General features: G+C 45.4%; 2 protein-coding genes across 3 annotated transcripts in view; one reads left to right on the top strand and one right to left on the bottom strand.

Moving 5' to 3' along the window:
* On the top strand, positions 1–8,782 carry TMEM41A (transmembrane protein 41A). The gene is made up of 5 exons (XM_030329523.2): positions 1–181; positions 1,699–1,852; positions 4,610–4,771; positions 5,408–5,546; positions 6,939–8,782. Exons 1-5 carry the CDS (start codon positions 63–65, stop codon positions 7,157–7,159), a joined length of 795 nt encoding a protein of 264 aa, XP_030185383.1. The 5' UTR covers positions 1–62; the 3' UTR covers positions 7,160–8,782.
* Positions 8,783–11,493: 2,711 nt separating this feature from the next.
* MAP3K13 (mitogen-activated protein kinase kinase kinase 13) overlaps positions 11,494–19,635 on the bottom strand; it is a 145,229-nt gene continuing 137,087 nt past the window's right edge. The window contains exons 12-15 of one of the 2 annotated variants that reach the window (XM_030329139.1): positions 19,095–19,165; positions 16,357–16,654; positions 15,129–15,226; positions 11,494–12,989 (exon numbers count right to left, since the gene is read on the bottom strand). In XM_030329139.1, coding sequence (XP_030184999.1) covers positions 12,854–12,989; positions 15,129–15,226; positions 16,357–16,654; positions 19,095–19,165 — 603 coding nt within the window. In that variant the 3' untranslated portion in view covers positions 11,494–12,853. Of the gene's footprint in view, positions 12,990–14,176; positions 15,227–16,356; positions 16,655–19,094; positions 19,166–19,635 lie in introns of those variants that run through there. The other variant, XM_032594722.1, reaches the window with a different exon arrangement.

Genomic DNA, 19,635 nt, shown 5'->3' with positions numbered 1-19,635 from the left:
CCTCGCCCGGCGCTGTCTGCAGGCTCCTCTGTGGCCCTGCGGGTCCGGTCGCCGGCGCCGAGATGCGCCCCCTGCTTGGCTTCCTGCTGGTCTTCGTCTGCTGCACCTTCGCCCTGTACTTGCTGTCGACGCGACTGCCCCGCGGGCGGACGCTGGGCCCGGACGAGGAGACTGGAGGCAGGTGCGTGGCGCGGGTGGCGAGGACCGCGGTTCGGGTCCGAGGAAGGGAGACAGATACGAGGATGGGGTCTTCGAATCGGAGATTGGGTTCCAGGATCGGAGGCGTCGGGGGCCGGGGTTCAGGTCTGGGACTGGAGATCAGGGTCGGTGTCCTGGCCGCGTCTGTCCGGTCTCGGGCGGGCGGGGTGGATGGGAGTTGTGGTCCGCCGGGACTGAACCTGCGCTGTGCTGGTTGCGCGGAGTGCAGTTTGGGCGCGCTATCCGTGGCTTTGCACGCAGGGCGGTGATTTGCCGAGGGAAACGCGGCGCCTTGTGCCGGCGGCACCGGTTCGCGCACCTCTGTCTGCGCCGTGGCATCGCCACGGGAGCCGGGTGCCGATCGCCTTCCCGGCCCAGCCCTGACCCGCATTTTCAGCCGACTCTCGCCCTTGTGTGGTCCCGCAGCCTCATCTCTACGACAGCTTTCGGCCTCCCTCCATCGTTCTTCCCACCCCATCTCACTTCCGTCAGCCCTGCCCTTGGGACTCTACGGCATTTGGCATTCGGTCTGCAGAAGTGTTGCAAGGACCTCTTTAAATATTCACGAATTAATTATCGGAGCCGCCCCTCTTCCTGAATATCTCTACTTTCCCCCTTCTCATGACCATCTGGGTGGGGCTGGAGGCGGTGCAATTCCTACCGGGCTGGTTTGCCGTCAGTGTTGCATACTGTTCATAAAGTTTACGGAAATGTGCCTTCCACAGCATGGCGTTCACAAGAATGTTACTAATATTTGAATATGAGGGTAACTTTTCGGTTACCCTAGTTGGGAGGTTGGGAAGGCTCTGCTGTGGGTGTCAGACACACTAAGAGAAACATTCTGATGAGAACTAGGAGGGTGTGCTCATAATTGATCATTGATAGATTCAAGGGTTATTCTTATGTCAGAGGCAAGGTAGCCCTTACACTGTCACCCTTGTACAGGGTTCAGAATGCACTAAGGGCCAGATAAAGAGCGGGGTGAACAAGCAGCCTCTTTGAAAGGATTAGTTCAAGCTTGACATATTATCAAGAAGGTTATGTTTGTGGTGTGGGACAGATATGCTTTCCAAGAGAATCTTTAATTGTCTTGTTAGTGACTGATAAAAGTCTTTTACCTAGTAACTCAGGAGCGATGTGAAGTTTTAATTGTCCTTGGCCTGAAGTTTGTGGGGGAGGGGGTGTTCCAGGAAGGGAAGGCAGTTTAGGACATTTAGTTCTTGCCTGAAAACTAATCCATTTGTCTCTTAAGAATAGATCATAAAACCTGAGAACTAAAAGGGAACTTAACACTCATTTTTTCTATAAGGAAACTGAGGCCCAGGGACTAGCCTGAGATCACACTACTGGACAGTAGCAGAGTTGAGATGTTAACCCAGGTCTCTTGCTTCCAAAAGCAGGGCTCTTATGTCTGTGTCTTTAGAAAGAAGACACAAAGGACTTTTCTAGGTGCTAGGCTGATCTGGTCTCATGTTTCCATCTGCTTTGCCAAATCCCCAGGTCACTGTGGTTCCCCTCAGACTTGGCCGAGCTGCGGGAACTTTCTGAGGTCCTTCGAGAGTACCGGAAGGAGCACCAGGCCTACGTGTTCCTGCTGTTCTGCAGTGCCTACCTCTACAAACAGGGCTTTGCCATCCCTGGCTCCAGCTTCCTGGTCAGTGCCTTGCCCTCCTTCTGTGTGTGCTAGAAAGCTACCTTCTGTCTTATTTATTTATTTATTTATATTTTGGAGAGAGAGAGAGAGCCTGTGCACAAGCACGGGAGGGGCAGAAAGAAGGAAACACAAAATCAGAAGCATGCTCCAGGCTCTGAGCTGTCAGCACAGAGCCCAACGTGGGCTTGACCCCACGAACCGAGAGATCGTGACCTGAGCTGGAGTCGGATGCTTATCCGACTGAGCCACCCAGTGCCCCCCCCCCTTTTTCCCAATATTTATTAATTTTTGAGAGCACAAGGTGGGGAGGGGCAGAGAGAGGGGGCCAGATGATCCGAAGCGGGCTCTGTGCTGACAGCAATGAACCTTATGTAGGGCTTGAACTTAAAAACCGTAAGATCATGACCTGAGCTGAAGTCAGATGCTCAACCGACTGAGCCACCCAGGTGCTCTGCCACCTTCTGTCTTTGTAGAGTCCGCCTCGGGCTGCAAATCATATGGTCCAGAGCTAGACTACTGTGGCAATGATTTGATGACAGCTTCCCAAGTGTCAGACACTTTCACAGTTGCCTCACTGACCTTAGTTAATTCTCCTAACAGCCTTATAACGTGGGCCTGATTATCACACTTTACAAATAAGGAAACAGGCAGTGAGAAGGAACTGTCCAAGTTGACAGTAAGGAGGGGCAGGGCTGGGGTCTGAACCCATGTCTGCCCAGCTCCAGAGTTTGCCTCTTCTCTCAAATGTGCTTTTTTTGTTTCTAAGGCATGGATGGCTGTGTGCTGTCCTGGACACACACACAATCTGAGCTGGCTCAACTGTTCCTCCTCAGAGCTTCCATAACGTTCTGATTTTGGCACTGTTTTCTGTTATTTATTTTTTTTAAATCCGTTTTTTCCACCAGTCTTTGAGCTCTTGGCGAACCAGGCCCGTTCCTTACTCTCAGCTTTGTATTTCTTTGCCTGGTACGGGGAAGTGCCTTCACAAATGTTCGATGAACAAATGCAAGTTGTTCATGATGATGCTAGACTGGCGAGGCTGGAAGCTTCCCTGGTGTGGGGAGGAAAAGTTATTTGGAATTCCCAGGCGGCCCCCAGCACTCGGAGCCGCAGTGCTGGGCCTAGACATGTGCTCTAGTCGCGGGCTGCTTCTCACCCACCCCCACCTCAGATTCTACAGAAGAACCTTGCTGTGCTCCCTGCGGCGTTTTAAGCTCCTGCATGTAAATATGTGTATATTTTAGGGCTTGGGGTGGGTTTGAATCCCAGCTGTGTAACCATGAGCCAGCCCTTTAACTTCTGCAACCCTATTTCCTCATCTGGAGAACGGGGATACTCACACAACCCCCTAGGACTGTTGTGTGGCAGAACTGAATGGAACGTGGGCATAGAGCAGGTGGCTCAGTGATGGTGCCTGGCATGCAATGGCCTTCAGCATTTGTTGAATGACTAAGAGACTGAGCAGGAAATCCCTGAAAGCTTCCTTCTGTCATGCTTTCTCCTGCCCTGGCATCTTTTCTTCACCCCAGGCTCAGCTGGATGCACTTAAGCAATCTCTTTGTTGGAAACTGGAAGAAAAGCAAACATGTCCATGCCGAGAGAGACAGGGGAGGTGTGTGGTCCTGGAAGTCAGGGGCTGGCTTCTTGGGGTTGCCCCTGTACCTGCCCTCCCTCTTGAGCTGATCCCTCTTCAGGGCAAAGAGTCAGATGCTACCGGAGGGTGAATCCTGTCTCTGCCTAGTGTGAGCTTGGGCCTGATACTTAGTCTCTCATCCCCGTAGAATGGTGTAAGGATGGCAGATGACACAGGGTCATCATGAGGATTAAATAAGACATACAGTCAAGCACTTAACATATAATAGGTGCTCATCAGACCTCCCACCTTCTCACTTCTAACTTCCCCTTTTACTTTCTGTCTTGGATCCCATGTTGACAGGGTGGTGTCTACTGCCCAAAGTGTATTTAGGGCATACCGGTTCACTTTCCATTTTTGTTAATCTAAGACTTTTGTGAGTGTCAGCTAGAGCTCTCATCAACGTGGAACCCCCAGTGTTGTGTACCACATAGATGTAATTCCAGCAAGAAGCAAAGAAAGAAGACGTTTTATATAGCTTATGTGGTCTTATTGAAGGAGAGAATTCATGGTTTGTGTTCATTTAAGATAGTTAAAATAACGTGTGAGTTCCATTTCTTCCTTCTTGGAGCACCAATGTTTGCAGGACCTACTACAACCCAGGCGGCAGGCTGGGGGCTGTATACACCGTTATCCCATTTAATTATCACCTGCCTTCTGAAGTGTTAATCTTCCCTGTTTGAAAGGTGAAGAGACCAAGGCCAAGGTTGGAGTTTCCAGCTCTTCCGTCACTCTTTGTTCACACCTTTAAAATGGGAGTTGAGGGGGGTGCCTGGGTGGCTCCGTTGGTTGAACGTCCGACTTCGGCTCAGGTCATGATCTCGCGGTCCATGAGTTCGAGCCCCGGGTCAGGCTCTGTGCTGACAGCTCAGAGCCTGGATCCTACTTCAGATTCTTTGTCTTCCTCCCTTTCTGCCTCTCCCCCACTCACACTGTGTCTCCCTCTCTCTCTCAAAAATAAATAAACACTAAAAAAAAAAAATAAATAAAATAAAATGGGAATTGGGTTTTGGTTGGGAAAATCACTAAAAGAGGAGGGAACCTATGACTCTTGGGCTCCAGTACAAGGTGGCTGGTAGCCACCAGATGTTCTAATGGCTGAGGGTTTTGTTTTGTTTTTGCAGAACATTTTAGCTGGTGCTTTGTTTGGACCATGGCTGGGGCTTCTGCTGTGTTGTGTGTTGACATCAGTGGGCGCCACATGCTGCTATCTGCTCTCTAGTATTTTTGGCAAACAGCTGGTGGTCTCCTACTTCCCTGATAAAGTATGCCTGCTGCAGAGGAAGGTAAGCGGAGGGGCCACAACTGAGTGCCGGGCCCTGGAGTGTCACCTCAGGGCCCTGCGGAGTTTCCCACTGTACTCCTCCACCCTGCTTTGGAGCTCCCGGGGGGGGGGGGGGGGGGGGGGGGGGTTCCTTTTGATGTGATCAAGGGTCACAGACCTGGGATCAAATTTCAGCCTCCTCATTACCAGCTCTGTGATTTGGGGCAAGTTCCTGACCTCTTGGAGCTTCAGGTACTTTCATTTAAAAAATGAGGAAAACATGGGGCGCCTGGGTGGCTCAGTCGGTTGAGCGTCCGACTTCAGCTCAGGTCATGATCTCGCGGTCTGTGAGTTCGAGCCCCGCGTCGGGCTCTGTGTTGACAACTTAGAGCCTGGAGCCTGCTTCGGATTCTGTGTCTCCTTCTCTCTCTGCCCCTCCCCTGCTCATGCTCCGTCTCTCTCTCTCTCTCTGTCAAAAATAAATAAACATTTAAAAAAAAAATTTAAAAGATGAGGAAAACAATCTCTACTCTGGAGGGTTGTTGGAAGATTCAGGAAGAGAATATGTGAAGTATTTAGAAAAGTGCTTGGCACAAACAGATTGTCATGTCTAGAGATTGTTTCTGCTTCTTAATGACCTTGTCTTTTTTGGCTACAGGTGGAAGAGAACAGAAACAGCTTGTTTTTTTTCTTACTGTTTTTGAGACTTTTCCCCATGACACCAAACTGGTTCTTGAACCTCTCAGCTCCGATTCTGAACATCCCGATTGTGCATTTCTTCTTCTCTGTTCTGATCGGTAAGAAGCTGGTGGGTTAAGTCTGTGTCTTCAGCATTGTCATGTTGGGGGCCTGCCCTGGGTTATCAGCCACATGGGCATGTGCCTGGCTCTGGCCTCTGTTTAAGATCTGCCTTGAAAAAAAGAGGTGGTGCTAGTGAAGTTCTTTGTTGCCTTTTGACAATTGTATGACCTTCAATAAGCTACTTACCCTCCATGAACCATTTGGCCAGATGAGGGGCTAGGACCAGAGCAGTGTTTCTCAAAGTCTGTGCCTTGGATTGCCTTTATCAGAGTGGTAATGTGCTAACATCCTGTAAAATCAGTGACTGTTGTTTTCTCCACACTAGAAGTAAACCAACCCTACTTTAAGCCTAGGCAAGGATTGCCTCTCTTAAACCTACTTTAGAGCATGGAGGGAAACACTATTCAGGGCTTCTAGGTGGAACATAACAAATCTGTGGTTGAACAACTGCTGTTAATAGGGAATTCTTGAGAGAAAGTAAGATCTTAAAGCAAAATTGACCACAGCTCATTCTGGTCATTTTGGCTTTCAAACAAAGTGCCTCAGTACCTCAGTTAACAGCCTGTAATTACCTAGGTGGCAGAAGGCTTGGCAAGACTCTGGAGACCGGGGCTCCAGTCCCCCTTCTGACAAGCTGTGTGACCTGGAGTGCTCTATGAACTTGAGGCATCTACTGTAGGGAAGGAACAGGTTGTTAGGGGGTCCCAAACCAGTCAGAGTCTCCGGGGTAGAGGTCAGGAGAAGCTATTAGAGTTTCCTGGGTTTTACTCCAGGCCCAGGTAACCAGAATCTCTGTGGGGAGCCCAAGAATGTGTTTTTAACAGCTTCCCCTGGGATTGTTATATAACCAGCCTGTCTGCTACCAGTCAGACTTTTGGGATCCAGTGGATTTGATGATCGCTTAAAGACAGTATAGAACATGAAAGTAGTGCTATTTCTAAGAAACGTGTTTTTCTCTTAGCATGCTACAAATCTCATAATACTGGCACCTCTCATTACTTAGGCTGTTGGATGCTCAGAACCCAGTTTGGGGCACTTCTAGCAAATTGGTGAACCTTATACTTTTTTGTACTAACTGTATCTCCTGATTAACTTATTCTTGACTTTTCTTTTTCCTATTAAACATTTTTTGTCTTATTGTAGTATATGTATTTTTGTAAATCATCACAAGCCTGTTTGTTAAACAAGGCAGTTGTTTATGGGAAGTGAGGAAAGGAGGGGAAGGAGTAGAGAGGGAGGGAAAGAGGTAATGTGCTTACGGGTCAGGAGTTAGGCAAAAAAAAAAAAAAATCTGGAGTCTGGGTTGTGAATTCCTGGGGACATTTGTGAAGGGCTATTATTTTTTATTTTGCTGCCCCTAGTAACAGGCTCTTTCCCTTTTCTTCCAGGTTTGGTCCCATACAATTTTATCTGTGTGCAGACAGGCTCCATCCTGTCAACTCTGACCTCTCTGGATGCTCTTTTCTCCTGGGAAACGGTCTTCAAGCTTTTGGCCATTGCTCTGGTGGCCTTAGTTCCTGGAACCCTCATTAAAAAATTTAGTCAAAAGGACCTGCATTTGAATGAAATAAGCAACACTAATCATCTAAACAGTAGAAAGGACACGTGATCTGGGTTTTTGGTTGCCATGTCTTTGGACTTTGTTGTTTATTTGTATAATGGGTGTGGTCCTGTGCAGCCCGTCATTGTTTTTTAATTACCCTCAACAGGTGATTTTGGACACTATATATCTGTGTGCAGTGTTTTTATAAAGGATGCTCTGTTCTATAAGGTGAACTGTATCAGGTTCTCAAACCAGTCCTGGTTTAGCAGGGCACTCCGTGAAACGGATGGCCTTCTAGAAAATCCTATTTGTATTTTGTTGAAAAACAAGGAACTCAGGATGGTCTGTTGTATTTGTCTCTCAGCAAGCCCTGCGCTGCTTCAGGAGAGGATGCTGATTGTCCTTATCCAGAGTGCCTCTTCTGCAAAGTGATAGGCTGTTGTGACAGGTGTTCTGTTAAATCCCTGGTGAATGTTACTGGTGTAAATGATGTGAACCCACATCACTGACATTACGTTTTATCCTGTTAGTCTCATGGAGAGTGTTTTCTTCTGTATTTTTTTTTTTTTTGCCAATGACCTACCTCTTCCATAAGCCAAGGGGAACTAGCTGACAAACTGCATAGAACTTTCACATACAACTCAAATGCACAGTGATTTCTGTGATGCTTTGTGTTCAGATGCACTGATGTTACCAAACGTGTCAAATCTCTTGGTTGCGTGTTCTGACAATTCAGCTGATTGCAAATAGACTATTAAATATGAATGCAGCAAATTCTGCATATTATGGGTGTATTCTGGGGACATTCTTACCTGTCTGAATGGGGCAGGGCCCCTTGACTCACTGGAACCAAATGACCTCTCGGTACATTTTCTAATCTGTCCTTCCTGTGTGGGAATCCTGTCTCTGTCCTGCTAGGAGAATGGATTCAGTACACTCAGCTATCAGCCAGCATAGCCTCTGAATTTTTTTCATTTTGTCATTTGTCAAGAATAACTGAGGAGTAATTCTATTTTATCTTTTAATCCAAGGGGGAGAACTTGGTTTTGGATTACTGTGTTGTGTTGTATTTTTAATGATCTGTAGCTGCTGCTGCTGCTGCTGCTTACAGCTGCAGTACTGAACTGGCACAGACCTGGGCTAATGCTTCCAAGTACAGCAGGACCTTGGCACCTACACTGACCATCTCTGGGATCCTGTACTGTGCAGGCCTAACTCGCCATTTCTTACCAGAACCGTTGCTGTTGGGCATCCTCTGCTGGGTTTTGATTTGGTGCGGCCAAGAATCTTGCCAAGGCTTTCCCTCAAGCCACGTGTTCTGCATGAATTCTTGAGAATACTCCTGTTCAGGAGGAAGAATGAATTCCTAAGCAGTGTTTTTTGGACAGGGTATGATCCAAAAAACACAAGGACTTCATTTTTAAAGGCATATTGCTTTAGAAGAAGCATGCTTACAGGAGTGGGGGTGAGGAGAAGGCTGTGTGAAATCTGTGGCTCTTTGTGTTCTGGAGGAGCAGGAGGCAAGGGGAAGCCAGTATGTTTTCTACACGACTGCAAGTGTGTGCCCTTTATCAAGATCCTTATGTTTGTCTCTCTCCCTCTCGCCTCATGATTTTGCTACACTGTGCCTTACCAGTTGTGAGTTTACAGGCAAAGCAATTTCCCAAATAAATGGATATAAACGTTCTGTATGGGGTGTGTTGTACATGTTGCTCACGTTCAGTTCCCCTTGCCAGCGGGAATCAGGATTGGCTGAAAATCAAACAATCCAAAATGGTGTTTTAGCATCATTCTCAGGAGGCTTCTTCCCAGTATGATTCCTTAGAAGCCAGATTTTCATTTTCACCTTTTCCTTCTCTACACTTACTTTATAGTGGAGTCACTAATGAAGAGTAGCTACAAGATGGGCAGCAGGAAGGCCATGGGAAAGAAGAAGGGCACGTGTCCACCATCAAGAGGAAACTATTAAGGAAAGAGAGGGATGGTTGTCCCCTCCTTCTGTAGGTGTGTCTGAAACCACAGCCACAGAAACCTTCTCCACACCCGGCTTTCCTGGCTGCAGGCCACCCTGCATGTGAAGTTTTCCTTTCCCTACAGCTCTGACAAGTGCTGAGACCTGTGAAGGCAGCTTTCGGGACACAAACAGAACCTTAGGAAAAGACAGGACCAGAAAGGAGTGAAGCACGCTTTTTGTTTAATTCCATGCATTGGTTTGCTTCGATAGTCGCTCTTGTTCCCATCAGTATCAATTATTCAGTACAAATGGAGCTGGCATCAGAAACCACAGGGAGCAGGGGACTGATGGTACTGGAGGTCCAGGGAGACAGATGAGGAAGCTCATTTTGAGACTTAACCCCAAAAAAGAATTTGCTCCAAATTGATAGGAACTCAAATTATTGCAATAAAGAATCAGAGTGGGTCTTCCCACTTCCAGAGTCTGAGAAGAGGGCACTGGAGGTGGAAAGCCACTCAGATGATATGGTCAATAAGGGATATCTTCTTGGGGCACCTTGGTGGCTCAGTTAAGCATCTGACTTTGGACTTCGGCTCAGGTCATGATCTCAGTTCCTGAGTTTGAGCCCCATATTGGGCTCTGTGCTGACAGTGTGGAGCCTGCTTGGGATTTTCTCCCTCTGTCTCTCCTTCTCTGCCCCTCCCCTGCTCTGTCAAAATAAATAAGGTTAAAAAAAAATTATTTGTGAAAAAAAAAAAAGGCTATCTTCCTAAGAGCTTGCACATTCTAGCTGCGGGGTCCCTCTGTGTATGACCATTGGAGGACCTTGTCTGTCAGGTCACTGGGCAACAGCCTGGAGCCAGGAGGCAGCATTCCCGAGTGTGGTGAAGTGGCTCCAGAGAGTAAGCCTGGGGGTCGGGGGTCTGCTGAAAGTTTTCTTACAGTGGCCTTGCATCTGCCTAGGGGCTTGTCTCTATGAAATCCTGCCATCATGTTCTGGTCATGTGACAAGTTAAAAGCTTTAGTCCAACTCCTTTGGGGTAACCCTGTTTTTCAGAGCAGTGCTTTCAGAGCTCCCCTCTTGTGCCACCTGTCCCTGAGAAATGTTCCAGGTTCCAGAAGGCTCTTCCACTTGGCAACCTACTTCATTCCAGTTTGAATAGGCGCTTGCAGTACTGGCTGCAACATGCAAACAAACAGACTAATGTAATTCTTACGTGCTAGTCTGTGAGGTTGGTAACATTGGTGATACGAGTATAGTAAGTAGGACATTTATTCTATGAAATCAGCAAAGAAGAAAAATCTTGCTGCCTGGAAAGGCACGAAGTTCATACTGACAGTACAAGTCAAAGTCTTAAGAATATCACACTGTTTTGATACATTAGCCTCACAGAGTCTAAGAAAGAAGCAGGTAACTGGGACCTAACTTTAGCTTTCTGTTTATAGAAGGGGAGGGAGGAACATGCCTATTTAACACAATGAAATGACGTAAATGAAGAGACACTTTGGAATTCAATCCATCAGTGACTGGAAATTATTCAATTGGAATTGTAGTCCAAAAGGGCGGTGGGTGGAAGCAAGTGGCCTTTTTCCTGCCAGTGGTGCTGACCTCCACAGCCACAGGGTGGGCTCCAAAAGGAGAACACTGGTGTGGTCCTGTCATTCTCCCTTCAGGGCTAACTCAAGATCTCAAACCACCTTGAGAAAATTAATTGTGAGGTTCGAGTTGGGATGCTGAAATAGATGTCCCCTTTTCCAATCAAGCTGTCATTGTTTCTCCAAGTGCTGTGTCATGAGAGGTTCTGAGGCTGTGTCCGGGCTGGGCGGGAAAGAATATGGCGATCAAGAAATAACATCAGTCTTGGGTGTTAGGGTGGAGGTGGTAGGTGGTGGTATGTGGTAGTGTATTGGCTTCTGGTTTCGTGGAAAAACAAAACAGCAAACTGTACTGCAGAGCAAGGCAGGAATCCCTTGCATTCCAAGTATGTTCTATTCTAGAGAATTCGGTTCCAGGAAGTTCAAGTAGGAACATTTTACGAAAAGGGGGAACACTTGAGACAAAAAGCATGGGGATAAAAAAGTAAATTAGTTGATCAGTGAGGATGTATTCACATGGAAAGGATGTGTCAGGGCTTCACAGTAGGGGAGGGCATTTAAAATTGGGTTGGTACCCGGAAAATCCCAAATCATCGTATCTATTACTTAGAGTAAGAGGGAAATTTAGCACAATGAGGCCCTGAAATATATGTCCAGTACTTAGTACGTCCTACTAAAAAATCCTTAATTCTAGAAGGATGGTTTGTTGGTACTAAAGTTTTAAATATCTGAACTTCAAGTAGGCTGTACCAAATCCTTTTTGAGTAGGAGCTCCCCCAGTCTTGCAAACAGGTCTAAACTTCAGTGGCGGTAAGGTCTATTATGATTTCAAAGGAAGTTGGCTTCTCAGTCCCTCTGCAAAGCAATTTTAATAGGAATTGTTACCAGAGGACATGATCTAGAAATAGATGAAAATCAGAACCAATGTTCATCTGCAACACAGATTAAAACTCGTTATCTTGTAGTCAGTCAAAAACAGACGCTAAATGAATGTGGACACTGATCCCAAGGGGGTTAAGCTTTCCATCAACAATGAACTTGAAATCACAGTCTTGTGAGGTTCCTTAAAGCATTGTGGCACAGTCCTCAGGACTGAAGGATCAGCTCTTCAATTTCCTGAGCTCTTAGATTCAGCACTCCTCAGAGGATGTGGAGCTGTTCTCCAAGAAACACACATGGATTCAAAATTGTCCTGGTTAGCTCAAGGCAGGCAGTGAAGGGCAAGGCTGGGATAGAGAAGGCATTTCTCTTTTTAACCTAGACTATTTTTAACCTAGACTTTTCTGAAGCCTCTCGTCACTTCTACTAAAAATAAATAAATAAATAAAAGGGTTCAATGTGGAGCTTTATTCAACTCTCAACAATACAGTGAATGACTCATGATTCAACACTGTCTACTACCCTAACATGCTTATAACAGTTAACCCAGATAGGTATATGGCATTATCATATTTGGGAATTCAAAAAACATCAAAGTTATGAGGTATCAGGTGTGGGTTTTCGAGGAAGACCATCACTGAAAGATGTAAGACAGAAGCCGACCCTCCTGTTTCCTTTTGCCACTACAGGTGGGCAAGAACTGGACGAGCTAAAGTGTGTTTTATGGTGGAGAGAAAGGGGACATAGACTTGTTCCCAGAAGAAATGAACCAGAGAGATTCATAGTTTAGTGTGGTCTGAAGTCTCAAGAGATGAACTCTCAGTTCCCAGAAGAAATGAACCAGAGAGATTCACAGTTGAGTGTGGTCTGAAGTCCAAGGATGGAAAATATGGCCTTTTAAGGTACTTTTCCGGCCCGATCACCCTCTAAGTGAGTAGGCCTCCTTCTAGAATGCCTCTAGTCTTATTACGGGATGACATCATAGCTAGGCATTTTATGTCAATGTCATGATATACATATTCTTTTTGTTTGCTTGTTTCTTTTTATGTTTCCCTGCTACTCCCAGCCAGGAGAAATAAAAAGTTGTTACTATGGGACCTGGAAAGAAGGAGATGACAAACTGTGCTGCCCGCTCTTGAATCTGCCTAACCCATGGGCCCCGGGCAGCAACTCCCTAGGTCGGCTCCTCCCAGGGGACTAAATAATTCTCTTTTTGCCTCTAATGTAGTCCCATGATTTTATTTCTTAAGAAACTTGAGAAAGTTTACAGCTTTTGAAGTATTTGTCCATCCACTCAGTCATCTGCCCACCCGGGAGCTTTCAGGATCAAGTCAAAGCCACAGTGCATCCACTGGCCTCCAGGGCAGAACCTGCATCCTCAGATGATTGTTGTTGCACACAGAAAATGAGGGAATACAACTAAGATGAATACCAGGGAGCTCCCAAATGGCAGTTCCATTTTCATTCCTTCATAAAAATCATAAAAACCCATAATTATTCATGGTTAGCAATAAACACAATCATTGTGCTACACTGTAAAGCCACACCTTCTGATCGACAGAAAATGAGAATGATAATTATTATAAAACAAAATAACAGTGATAATAATGCCATAACTTAAGATCTTTCATGTAGTCCAGCTACAGAATTTATACAAAATGGAATAATTTAATGCAAACAATACTGCTCTCTGTATAAGTTAAACATTTTCCTTCATCTTACCTAAGAGCTATAAATTATAGACACTACATTTTAAATCAACGACTCAACATAAAGTGTAAACACATGGAGGGATCAGACAAGCAAAGGAAGTGCTCTAAATTCCCTCCACCTTTCCTTTTTGGCTGATGCAATCGGCGACCCCCAGCGGAGGGCAACGTTTTCATCTTTGTTGGAAATAGTTTAATACCTGTAATGTGTAAGTCTTTCCTAATGTCCAACGTGATGCAGTGTCAAAGAGTCAAGCCATGTTCTTCAGGTCTTGAGCCTAGAGAGGTTGTTTGACAGTAACCTATCTTGGAGACAGAGATGGAAACTAGGCCAACACCCGTTTTTATATAAAATTCTAGATAAAAATTTCCTTGAAGCTGAGGCATGATGAAATTCCTTGGGATGCTTTTCAAAGACCGTGACCCCAGAGAAAAGCCAGGACCTCATGTCTTGGACAATGTAAAATCTCTCTAATTGCTGCTCAGCATCAGTTGTTCTTTCTATAAATTTCCAGATTCAATTATGTCCAACTGCATTGATCCAAAGTGCAGTAAAATACACTTTACCAGTTGCGTTTAACAAAAATGCTATTGTAATGTGGGAGGGGTTGACTTTTACAAGTTGCTTATGCTGCCTTTATCCTGATAGTGGTAGCCAGGCACTAAAGCTTCCCAGATAGAATGAGTTAATGAATAAAAACAAGGGGGTGGTTCGGGATTGGACTTTGGACAGACTCACACACACACGCTAGCTGCCTTCAAAGTCTGTTCTGTTTGAATCAATATGACTCTAGTAGACAAGTAACCTGGTTCCACAGAGGGGTGATCTGATCTTCTTCACGTAGCTGAACTGAGACATTGTGAGAATGCACTTTCACAAATTCCACATTTGCTTTTCTAATACTGTTGTAAATTTCCTTTTTCTCTTTTTTGGCACCCCCTGCCTTTTTTTCCTAAAGGAAGTGGTCAACAGGTGGAAAGGAAATAGGCTATAAGAAAATGGCACTTGAGTCTGAAAAATCAACACATTGGTCAAGGTAACACATTTGTCAAGGTAATGACAATGACAGCATTAAAAAGGGAAGCATTTGTCAAAGACAAGGCTTGATGCTATCTGTAAGTCTCACTACCAAATGCTGCTTCAAGTTCTTGAAATGAAATCAGCTTCCAGATGTGTAGTTGTCTTTTTTCCTCCTAGAGGAAGCACATGCCCTCAAGGACCTTGGGTGCAAGTATCTGGTCATCAGTCTCTTCTAGATCATTTCCATCACCCATGTGGGCAAGCTGGTTGAACTTAATGTGGTCTGTTCACAAGTTACCTGGAATTGCTTTTCTTTGTTTTCTAAAATAATCAGTATGTCTTGCTCTGGCTCTTCTTCGTCTCTTATGGCCAAAAGAACTGGTCCCCTGTTCAAGTAGCAATAATATCTCCTGGCCCCACAAATTCCCAACGATGTTGCTCCTAAATTCCACTTCTTTCTTTCTTTTCTTTCTTCCTTTATCTCTCTCTCTCTCTCTCTCTCTCTCTCTTTTTGCAAGAAATTATTGTGTCTCTCTCTATATCATATATAGTTCACTCTTTACAGTACAAAGTGTTAAAATGTCAAACAAAAATAAATATCAATGTTACAGTAGCTAGAATATTCAATAAAATAGATCCCTGCCATTCTTGATTGAAATGTTCAGTGAGACTTAATTTCATTTGGATATTTTTTTCCAAGAGATTTGCGAAGTCTCATGTTCCTGTTATTGCAGCTCATTTCTAGGGGTAAGAAAGAGGGGGCAGCTCTCTTCCCAGACGAAAAAGCAGGGAGAGAGTGGGAAGAGTCTGGGGATGGGATGGATCTGAAATGCCAGTATAGTCATGAGATCTTCAGGATGGGTTTTCTTTCATTACCAAGTAGCAGAGTTGTAGTGTTTATTGGTCCTGACTGTGGCATCAGAACACTCTCCATCTGAAGAGTCACAGTCCGATTCTTCAAACTGCATAGGATTCTGCAAAGTCAAGACAAAAGAAAACCTTAATTTGTTTGGGAAATCACTTAGTAAACATGTATGGAACGCTTCCCAGAGGACAGGCACTGTGCTGGGTTGCTGGCTATGTATGATACATGAGACCAGGTCCTGTCCTTGCAGGGCTTCTGGAGAGAGAAGACATATAAACATGACATGGCCTTATATGTGGAATTTAAGAAACAAAACAGATGAACAAGGGGAAGGGAAGGAAAAATAAAATAAGATAAAAACGGAGAGGGAGGCAAACCATAAGAGGCTCTTAACGACAGGGAGCAAACTGAGGGTTGCTGGAGGGAGGTGGGTGGGGGATGGGCCAAATAGGTGATGGGCTCTAAGGAGGGCACTTGTTGGGATGAGCACTGGGTGTTGTATGTAAGAGATGAACCACTAAATTCTACTCCTGAAACCAATACTACACTACTATACTATATGTTAACTAACTGGAATTTAAGGAAAATCTTGGAAGAAAAAAAATGATGTCGATGATGATAGCAATTATAGCAATACCACCTCAGCCCCATTTACATAGTGTTCACTATGTGCCAGGCACTGCTGTAAGTGGTTTTCATCTAGAAATTCATTTAATCCTCACAAGCACCCTAGGAGATAAGTGCTGTTAATCACTCCCACTTTACGGATAAGGAAACTGACCTACAGGGAGGTTAGTAGCTTGCCCAATGCTGCGGTCAGTCAGTAGAGAACTCAGGCTGGGATTGGCATCTAGGCAGTCAGATTCCATGTGTAAACTTACAACCACTATGCTATCCTGCCTTCAAAGGCAGCACTGGACAGGCATTGAAGTGTTCCCTGTGCTATGAGAGCATCATCTAGGGGACATGGAGGGGGGAGGCTCATACCCTTAACCACAAGGGAGATGGGGTCAGGAGAAGGAGATGTTTGAGTTGAATCTTAGAAGAAAGGATGCCCGAGCAGTTCGATGTTTGTGCCTCATTTAGGAGAACTGCCTTTATTTCAGGGAGCTCTGTGGATCTCTGCACTTCTACTTACTTCCAGGAGGCAGTTGTTTTATCTTATACCCTAAATGACTTGAGCATGCTCTAAACCCAAAGAGCTACAGTGATCAGAGGAGAAGGGAGGAGAAGCCCCACCTCGTAGCCACGTTCCTCCACACACAGCTTGCCCAGAGACATCTGCGTCTTCACGCGGCGCACGGCGCACTCCTTGTCAGAGAGCCCATCTGAATGCGAGGATATCTCAATGGGGATCTCTGGCGTCTGGGACAGCAGGTCATCTAGCTTCTCGGCCAGGCGGTCTTCCAGTTTATCTGCTAACTCATCAGGACTGTTGGAGTGGTCGCTGGTATTTCCTTCCTCTCCATCAGACACAGAGAAATTCTCAGAGCTAAAGGTTGAATACGACTGGCAGCTGCTGATACAGCGATGGGGCCTAGAACCACAAAAAACCAGAGGAACTTAATCACGGGAACAACTACTGTTCTTAGACCATAGCCTTGGTGAGAGGTTTTCTAGGTTTCTCCCTGCCCCCGAGGGAGACTCGAAACTCCAGGTGGATAGACACTATTAAATTTTATAAGACCAGTGCTCTAACCCCTGAGCTATGGAGCCAACACTATTAAATTTTAAAGCAAGCGAGAAGGAAATTTGCATTTCCTGTTCATTTGGTTTGTATGTTTATGTGGCTAAACAGTACACTCCACTGTTGATGGCTACTACTGGTCTTGGAGAAACTCAGCAGCTCTGATCACAGTTGTGTACACGCATGCATGGTATGGAAAAGTTCAAACTGAAATTCAGCTGCTTATACACAGACCTCCCAGATTCTTACAGGTAAACGAGTCTTGAGAGATTCTTCGGTCTAACTCATTTCTCAGGCCATAACACTGGAGCCAGACAAGGAAAGTGACTTGTTCCAGGCCACACCATCAGAGAAGGCAGAGCTGCAGCTTGGGCCGGGTCTACGCATACCCTGCGCAGTGTCATTCTCTACCAGCTGCATTTCCCACTGGGCATGGCGGCTGTGGAAGGCCACGTGTGTCCGCCCTGCCAGCCAACCCCCAGTGCAGATGAGCTTGGAAGGAACGTTCCCTCTGCAGCTATGGCCACTGCCTAGTCAGCTAATGACTGATTCCTGTTAACATGTGGGTTTAGCTCAGATGAGGCAAAATCTGCAGGGGGTGGGGAGCAGAGGGAGAATTTGCAAAAGTTCTTCAGTTTTTCCCCATTGTTTATAAGTAGCCTAGCAAATAAGAATGCTGTTAGTTCACTTTGGTTTCAAAAGAAAACAAATAATAAAAAGAAGACTGACTTTTTCCTCTGTCATTGTCAGAGCTTTCTGTATCTCTTAGTACAAAGCGATTTTGATGGCATACGATCTGAGCCTCGCCAATGACAAGGTCAGGTGATAGGCTGCATGGCTGGGGGGATCAAGGACACCTGAAAAGAGCCTGTGGGAGAAGGAAATTAAAGTAGGACTTACACAACATCTCAAGGCTAGGAATCCAGAAAAGAGATAGGGAGCAAAATGTTATAAAAAGGAAAACCATGCAGTAAAAACATACATATAATTTGCATCATGGCCAACAAGAAAGGTGGGAAGCCATTAGGTGGGCTGAGTGTATGGTGTGTCATGGGAACAAAGCTGGGAGTCACGTAATTGTGATGTCGGTAGAGTGAGTTCAGAGAACGAAAAGACATTTTTACTCAGATTCAATCTCACTGCATAGGAGAAACCAAGGAGGCAATAAGGCAGCAATAGCAATGTGGCAGGAATAGCTCAGGGGATGAGAACAGATTTCAATTCTTTGTACAGCGTTGGGACCCAGAATACAATTTACCAAAGGAATCCCTTGGTTTGCAGAGAATTCCTGTTTCTGGGCAGGTACACAAACCTTTCTGGCAGATTCTTAGAGCCATATTCTTCAAGAACAGAATGCCTAATTGCAGAAAAGGCTTTCTTGGAGGAAAACTACCTTCCCCACTCCTACATAAGGGCAGCTCTTTTCTAGAAGTAGGGGATGTAGTACTTCTTTAATTTAAAATGACTATTTCTGGCTAAGCACGAAGCTATTTTTAAGGCTGGGTTGAAGGAGGACTCAACCTAATTAATTATACTTAACTTGAGGCATAAAATCCAAGGCATGGAGAGTGCTATGGACTGAACTGTGTTCCCTCCCACCTCCACCCCAATTCGTATATTGAAGCCCTACCCCAGTGTGACTGAATCTGGAGATAGGCTCCTAGGAGATAATTAAGGTTAAATGAGATCATAAGCGCAGGTCCAAAATCCCATGGGACTGTGATCTTATAAGAGGAAGATATTTTCCCTTCCCTTCATTCCCTTCTCCACCTTGTCTGTCCCATATTCCCCCACCTCAACCCTGTAAGGACACAGCAAGAAGGCTGCTGTCTGCAAGCTAGGAAGAGAGTCCTCACCAGGAACCTTGATCTGGGACTTCCCAGCCTCCAGAACCGTGAAAGATAAATTCCCATTGTTTAAGCCACCCAGCCTGTGGTATTTTGTTATAGCAGCCCAAGAGACTAATAAAAGGAGGAACACCAGAAACCAATGATATTATCCACAAAACAGCATGGCCATCTCTCATGAAATTCCCACTACATTCTCAAATGCACATTGAATCCATATTTATACTCCTCATCTTGAAGCTCCTAAGAAATGAATTCTGATGAACTAGAATCTGCTGTGCATAGCCAGCCGCCAAAATGGCAATGGGAAAGGAAGAATTGTGAGTTCAAATTTCCCTACAAGGTGGTTGTTCGAAGGTGATCTGTGACTGAACAGGAGGTATGGCAAACTCAGGATTTTCCCCATTACAATGAAAGCAGTCACAGGTGTTTATTGGTTTTACCTCTGTCTTCGTGGAAATTCAACTTCACTATCTACTTCCCCTTCTTCTTCTTCTGAGGAGTCATCTCCACTCTGAGGAGAACAAGGGGAGAGTTTTACCTCAATCTGTCTCTGTCTCTCTCTCTCTCTCTCATACACACATACACACACACACACTCCATATAAAAGATTTAATTATAATAAAAAGGCATTGAATAGTAGTTTGCTGAATGTCATCTTTAAACATATATGTTTTCCTTTATTCATTCAGCAACTTTTCCTCAGTGTCCATGATGACTGGGTCTGTGCTCTTTGCTGGAAGACACACAGACCTGAGTAAATGTGAGCCTTGCCCTCAGGTAGGTGAGGACTCCATGAGACTGTCCAAGGTGAGAGATGAGGAGGAGAAACTAGGGACAAGGTCTGGATTTGGGGGCAGCCTTGTAATTATTGTTATTCATGGTTCCAGGCCCTGACACAGGGACTCCACCAAGAAGTGATCTTTCAATTCTTCAAAACCTAACAACTACTTTCCCCCTTTTATGTCACCAGTCACCTTTTCA

Source organism: Lynx canadensis, chromosome C2, assembly GCF_007474595.2.
Source record: "Lynx canadensis isolate LIC74 chromosome C2, mLynCan4.pri.v2, whole genome shotgun sequence".
Lineage (NCBI taxonomy): Eukaryota > Metazoa > Chordata > Mammalia > Carnivora > Felidae > Lynx > Lynx canadensis.
The sequence above is the reverse complement of the archived record's forward strand: the minus strand, read 5'-3'. Positions and strand labels throughout refer to the sequence as shown.

Excerpts from the sequence above, each read along its gene's own strand:
- TMEM41A (XM_030329523.2), top strand. The coding sequence starts at position 63 with ATGCGCCCCCTGCTTGGCTTCCTGCTGGTCTTCGTCTGCTGCACCTTC. Across the intron at positions 1,853-4,609 it reads TCCCTGGCTCCAGCTTCCTG|AACATTTTAGCTGGTGCTTT; the intron begins GTCAGTGCCTTG and ends TTGTTTTTGCAG. Across the intron at positions 4,772-5,407 it reads TATGCCTGCTGCAGAGGAAG|GTGGAAGAGAACAGAAACAG; the intron begins GTAAGCGGAGGG and ends TTTTGGCTACAG.